The following is a 7,576-nucleotide window of genomic DNA, read 5'->3' on the forward strand; positions in this document are numbered from 1 at the left end:
CATTATTCTAATAACTTAAATAAAATTAAAAATTCATTTCAGTACCTATATTATTTTCTTGACTATTTTAAGATTAAAGTCAAGAAAATAAAATTATAATTTTTCAAAAAAAAATTAAATTATTATAAATAATTTTTCGAACTATTTATTTTCATTTTTACTAATAATTTTTATATATTTTAATTTGGAATTGCATGTCAAAAATCATATTTTTATTGATTAAATTATTTTAGTAACTAAAATAAAATAAAAAAATTCATTTCATTACTTATATTATTTTCTTGATTATTTTAAGATTAAAGTCAAGAAAATAAAATAATATTTTTTTCTTAAAAAATAAAATTAATATAAATAAATTTTCTAACTATTTATTTTCATTTGTACTTTTTATTTTTTATTTATTTTGATTTGGAATTGTATGTCAAAAATCATATTTTTATTGACTACATTTTTTTTTTGTTTGGTTTTTTTTTTTTTTTTAATAACTCAAATAAAATAAAATAAATCATTTCATTACTTATATTATTTTCTTGACTATTTTAAGATTAAAGTCAAGAAAATAAAATAAAATTTATATAAATAATTTTTATAATTATTTATTTTCATTTTTAATAATTATTTTTATTTATTTTGATTTGGAATTGCATATCAAAATCACATTTTTATTGATTACATTATTTTAATAACTTAAAAAACAAAAAATATATGAAATTAATTCATTTCATTTTTTATATTATTGTGTTGACTATTTTTAGACTATAAGTAAAGAAAATATAAATTAAGATTTTTTAAAATAAAATAAGGAAAAGAATAAATAAAATAAGATTTTAAAAAAAGAAGCATGCAAAACAAAGAATTAGAAAAGAAAACTCTTTAAATAAGAGGAGATACAAGAAGTTCGGCAGCACGGATCAGGAGGAGAATAAATCAATGAAGAAAATGACACAAGAAGGAGAAGTAGATAAGATCCCTAATGATAATAGGAGAGATTTGCTTAGGCAGTGTGTGGCGGACGTATACGCTCGTGCTTCTGCATTGAAAAGTGATGTGATTAGAGAGAGAACAGCGTACGAAGCAAACCCACAAAATGAAGCTGATAACTTTGCATTTCATCTTAACTTGTTTAAGATTGCTCTGATTCCATTAGAGGAGGAGTTTCAAGCTTATGAACTCCAAGTGGATATATGCATATGCGATAATCCCATGCCTGGATGTGACTTATACTGTGATCCACTTTAAAAGGCCTATCGTATTTTCAGAGAAGTAAGAAGATTGATTTTGGAAATTTGGTCAAGCGATCTTGTAGAACGAATGGAGAGGCAGAGGGAGAGAGAGATGAGAGATGTGATAGAAGGCCTACCTGCAATAAAAATTTCAGAAAATCTTCTTAATGAAATTGCCGTGTGTTCGATTTATTTATCCGATTTTGAAGTGGCAGAAGAGGCATGCCATTTGCGTTGCCATGAAAACCACACATTTCACAGGGAATGTATTGAAGAATGGCTCAAGGGACAAAATCAGTGTCCGAGTTGCAGGCGGCCAGCATACAGGTGGACATATTGTAGGGAAGCGGTTGGAGATGGAGAGATGGGTACACTTAGATTTTCTTTTGAACTCTAGTTTTTGGGATGATACATTTCTTTCCTACAATTCTTTCCACTCACCATTTTCATTTTCACTATATATAATAATTATATTTTGCAAATTAGTGTACATATGTTTAGTTTGATGAATGAAATTGCTCCTCTCTTTTTACAAACAAGTGAATTTAATTGAAATGATTTTGTTAAGTGAATTTAATTGATCTCCTGCTGAATTAATTATCTATTGGAGAAAGTTAAACTTGTGTAACAAAAAATCTCATTTCAGTATAGATATGTGAAAAATATCAAGTAACAATAGATAATTATTTAAATGTTTCTTGTTTGGGAGGAAAATATAATAGCAAAATCTAGATACTAATGTTAATTTCCATCTAATTTGGGTCTCACTTTGATGAAATGATTTTGTACAATCACTTATTAATAAATCATATAATCTTTTACAATTTTTTTGCTTATTTTCTAATCATTCATCCATATTTACATCAACATATTATAATACATTAGATTATATCTTATCTTCACCCACATATTACCACACATTGAAAATTTATTGCACCTATTAATATTCCATTGTTCAGGAACTCAATCTTGATATTGATATTTTGATTCTCTTGCATTGCATAAAAAAACATTAAAAATCTAAATTTCAAATGATTTCTAGCATAAACATATTCCACTAATTATAAATTGTTTTGATACAGATTGACAAGGCTGTTTTTAAAGCATTTGGCATTTAAATGGATTCAATTTATGTCCTTATAATCCATATATTACAAGAACCATCATTTTAATATTGAAGAAATATTTCAAAGGGAATGTATCCAACAATGGTTGAAGAGGCAAAATCAGTGTCCCAGGTGCATGTGGCCAATATTTTGGAGGAAAGTTGTTAGAGATAGAGAGATCGGTACTCTTAGAGTTACTCTTCACTCTAGTTTACTTGGATAATTAGGGAAGTTATTAAATATTTCTTCTTTTTTGTAAGATAGGCAGTTTCCCTTTCTTTTGATAATAGCATATCATTTTAAATTTTTAGTAGCTGTATTAGCACTCTATCTAAACATTACAAGTATTAATGAATCCAAAATCATTTATTATTCTGATCTTCAAATCCACGAAAGTTTTTTGTAAGTCTTAGAAGACATCAATGCCTCTTGATTTCCCAGGTTAACATGCACATAACAACAAAGATGCCCTAAACCTAAATCATTCCATCCTATATAGGTGGAAACACACATTTCTCAATTTTGCATCGCACAACATAGGCTTAAAATTTATTTTATCTCCCTCATTTCACAGAACATCAAACCCACAAATATTCTTCACAAAATGGGAGCTTTCGAATATGGTCTGGACATTTAGTAACACAGTGGTTACTGTCCTTGCATTAGTTCCTCTTGAGTATAACTGTTTTGCTTCCTTCTTAACAAAATGTATCCTTGGGCTACCAGCATGACAATGAAAAAGAAAGAAACACTCTTCCAATACTGCATCTAATAAAATTATTTGAATATTCCAGAGAATATATGATTGGTATGCCCTAGGAAATAATACCCCATCATGCATATCCATCCACTTTTTTTTTCTCAATGAGATTAATATTAAGCACAAAATTAAACAAGATTGAATTCACACAAAATTGAATATTAACCTAACCATAAACAAAATTAAATCCTAACCCTTAATCTAATTAAAAACTAACTACCCTAATCTTAAATAAACACTAAAATTGATTGAACCCTAATCCTAAATGAACACTTAAACAAATTGAATTGAGACCAAATTGAATGTTAAACATAACCATAAAGAAAATTAAATCCTAACCCTTATTCTGATAAAAAAAAAAAACTAACTAGATTGAAACCTATTCTTAAATAAATACTAAAGAAAATTGATTTGAAACCATATTGAATATTAATATATTGAACCATAATATAATTTTAAACCAGATTGAATTGTAACCTGAAATAAAATTATACTCTAACCTTAATAGTAAATCAAATTTAACTCTAAGCTTCAACAAAATTGAACCCTCATGAAAACAAACCAAATAAAAACCTAACACTAAAACCATAGTCAAACAAATAAAACACTAACCCTAACACTAAATGAATGTAAAGCCTAATTCTAAACCAAACTAGATCCAAATCATAAACCAAATCAAACTTTCATTTTAAGACAACACCAAATTTCACAAACCTATCTCTTAATGAACCCTACTTATAAATACAATTGCATCCTAATCCTAATATTAGAAAAAAAACACTAAATCTAAACCATATTGACATGTACCCCTAACACTAAAACAAAATAAACCATAATCATAAACTAACTAAAATTCTAAATGAAAACCTAATTAAACCCTAAACCAAATCAAACCTTAATCCTAACTCTAAACAAAATTCAACTCTAAGTCTAAACCACATTCTACCTAAAATTGATTTTAAATCTATATGTAGATCTTATTTCCAAAAAAGGGATACACGAGAAAAGTTCGTCTGCTCTGCGTGAAGGGAATGCGATCTAAAAAATAAAAAATGCTCTGCTCTACATGAAGGGAAAAAGTGCAAAAGTGCGAACAGGAAAAATATTGACATGATGTAAAATGCTCTGCTCTGTGTGAAAGGCAGAAGTGCGAACTGGAGGAACAAGCTCTGCATGAACGGCAAAAATGATTTAATCTCTCTGCTCTGCGTGAAGGGCGAAAACCTGGCGTGAACGACTAATGCGTGAATGGCGAAAATTGTGAACTGCTGCGGATCATCAAATCTGGATTGAGACGCATAAACACTCGATGGTTTTGGAGGAGGACTCCCTCCTCCACGCAGTTTGCAGACAATTCTCCCTTATACTTTTCATTTAATGCTCTTCTTTACTCTACGTCCTTCGTTTTAATTGCTTCTTCTGCGTGTGAATCTTGTCTGCCCTAATGGAGGTAGAATCGGATGGAGACCCTCGGTCTCATCCTTTGTCTACCTCCTCCCAACCCCCTCTGCAACCAAAAAAAACCTTCAATGAAGCCGTGGAAAAAAACAGGTTGAAAGACTGCAATTTTTTTTTTTTGCTTGTGTGGATGCTTATAAATGCCCTCCTCGGAAATTTATGGATGATTGGTTTCATAACTACTGGAATTTAAAATTAGGATTTTGAATCTCCTTCTATAGGCAAATTCAGAAAGGACTGTTCATTATTTTTTTTAATACGTATGAAATGCAGTTAGAGGTTCTTAAGAAATTGTATTGAAATGTTAGTAAAACTTCGTTTCATGCCCTAGGGTGGTCTCTTGAGGCGATTGCTGAAGAAATCTTGGCCCTGTCATGCCCTAGGTGGGTAATTATTAAGAACATTCCTCCATTTTGTGGAAATTGATCCCTCAAATTGTGGAAGCCATTGGTAAATTCATTTGTATGGATAACTCTCCATGGCTCGTGCTCCATCTCGATGCGAGAGTGCTCATCTCCATTAAACCTGGGATTGATCTTCCTAATATTCTCAATCTCAATATTGAGGGAGAAATATTCTCCTGCCCTCTGGAAATTTTAGGGGGTTTAAACGCATGTTTCCTCTTTTTTAATAAGAAATCCTTTAAAAAATCCTCAAGTTTGAACTCGTGGAGAACCCATACAGATAATATTGGTCCCCCTCCTAACCCTATGGCTCCACCCTCTCCTTTGGTCTAGCCTATCATGAGCAGCACCCCTGCATCTATTCCCCACCTACCCATAATAGATACGTGCCCTAAAAGCTATCAAACCAATACGGCTCCCCCCCTACTCCCCTATTACAGATAACATAGAACAACTGGGTGTGGAACAACAAGATAGTTTTCAAATGGTTACAAACAAGTCTAAGAAGCGCAGAAGGAATAATGTGCAACAATTAGCCATTGATAAGATTAGGTCTGAAAATGTCAATGGTAACCCTACTCAGAATAATGTCAATCTCACCCCACCTGTAGTTGATGCTAGTTTTTCAAAAGTTAAGAGTATCATTAATAATTTTGAAACCCCCAATAGGTGCACTAGTGATTTCCATATGGGTGATGGATCTATGACTTCCTTGAGGGCTAATCACATCTCTAATAACCCCATCTTCATTGATCCCACCCCTTTTATCAGTATTACTAGTGAATCTAGTGTCAGTTTGCCTCTGAAAGTCTTCAAAGAACTTGATGTTGATGACATGATTTAGGTCATCACTGCTGATACTAGGGCTGATACAAATTCTCTCTTTTTTCCCTCTAACCTGTCCTCCACACAAATGCCTTGGATGGTAGTGAATGATACCCCGGTCTAGCCTACTACCTACGTGGAACCTCCTTCTGAAAATGTCTCTCAAGGAGATAATGATTCTGGTGAAGACCATGATGATCAAATTGAGGGTTGTTCCAAACCCAATAGAAGAGGATGCCCCGTGGGCTGAAAGAACAAGGTCCCCTCTGACAAGAAGAAGAAGGGCAAGGGTTTCCCTGCCTATGATAGCAACCTTCATGCTTCTAAGTGCTCGTAATTGCCCCCCCCCTATTTACCATGAAGTACATCTCATGGAATGTTAGAGGGCTGGAAGCCCCAAATAGAAAGCAGATTGTTAAATGTTTCTTGGACTCTCATAAAGACTTGGACTTTTTGATGCTTCAAGAGCTTAAAACTGTTAATTTTACCTTGAATATTAACCTTAATTTCATATGGAAAGACTCCATCAAAATTTTCTCCAATCACCTCAAGGGTAAAGGTGGCGCTGGACTGCTCATTAACCCAAGATGGTCAAACCATATTACTGACAAGGGTTGCTCTCCTTGTAACAGGGTTGTTTAGGCCTCTATTAATGTTGACAACATTCTCATTGGGGTGTGCTCTATCTATGCATCCAATGACTATAAGGAAAGAAGTTCCCTTTGGGATTGGATTGCATCCTTAACTGATATTCCCTGGATCCTTGGAGGAGACTTTAATATGATTGAGAATTGTGATGATAAAATGGGGGGTAATGCTTTTGAATGGAAAGGCTCTGAAAAATCCCATTGAGGTAGAATGAAATTTAAGAAAAACCTATTTCATCCTCTTCTTGGTAATAAGGCCGATACAAGGGGTCTCTGGAACACTTGGTGTAATTTCCAAAAGGGTTGTAATAGAATTTATCACAGACTTGACTGTTTTTATTCCAATAAAGATGTTTTTTCATTTATCCCTAATAACCATGACAATTATGTTGTTGTCTGGCCTTTTACTCTCTTGGATCACCACCTTATTACTGCTCACATCAAACTTGCTAACTCCTTACCTGCTAATGTGGTGGGGCCTAAGAAGTTCATTCTTAACACTAATTTACTTAAAGATCTTGATGTTCTTGCTGCCATTAACATTATCAGACTCCTAAATAAGGATAATAAGAACTTAGCTTCGCATAATGATAGGTGGAATTATAATATTGTTTTGTCGAAAAAACTCTTGCAAACTATTTGTCAAAAAAGGGCCAAAGACTCCAAATTTGTGGAAAAGACTCTTAATCTTAATCTACTTCACCTTGAAAATGAAATTCACTTGACTCCTTCCTGCACTGACCTTGCCAACCAAGTGGTGAAAACTAGGGATGCCCTTAGATTGCATTAGCAAGTTAAGATCAAGGGGGCCATGATTAGAGCTTGTAAAAATTGGCTCCAATTTGGAGATAAAGGCTCCAAGTTTTTCTTTAATCTACTTAAAGTGAAGCAAATTTGGGAAATTATTGATAGACTTATTGTTGATAATCAATAAATTGTTGATTTGGACAACATTAAGGAAGCCTTTTCCCTCTTCTACCAAAAAAATTTCATCTTTGAGGCTGCCAAGGCCTTCAGACTTAAATGCAAGTCCATCATTCCCTATAGGATCTTCGAGGGGGAATCTTGCCTCCTTAAACAAAATTTTACAATTGATGAAATTCAGAAAGCCATCAACTCCCTCCACAATGACAAAGCTTTGGGGCCTGATGGG

General features: G+C 32.8%; 1 protein-coding gene across 1 annotated transcript; it reads left to right on the plus strand.

The window, feature by feature from the left end:
- Nucleotides 1-1,311: 1,311 nt before the first annotated feature.
- Nucleotides 1,312-4,322, plus strand: LOC131061869 (NEP1-interacting protein-like 1). Its single transcript, XM_057995725.2, has 2 exons — nucleotides 1,312-1,591; nucleotides 4,231-4,322. Exons 1-2 carry the CDS (start codon nucleotides 1,312-1,314, stop codon nucleotides 4,320-4,322), a joined length of 372 nt encoding a protein of 123 aa, XP_057851708.2.
- The last annotated feature ends 3,254 nt before the right edge of the window (nucleotides 4,323-7,576 follow it).

Source organism: Cryptomeria japonica, chromosome 9 (assembly GCF_030272615.1).
Source record: "Cryptomeria japonica chromosome 9, Sugi_1.0, whole genome shotgun sequence".
NCBI classification, from domain to species: Eukaryota; Viridiplantae; Streptophyta; class Pinopsida; order Cupressales; family Cupressaceae; genus Cryptomeria; species Cryptomeria japonica.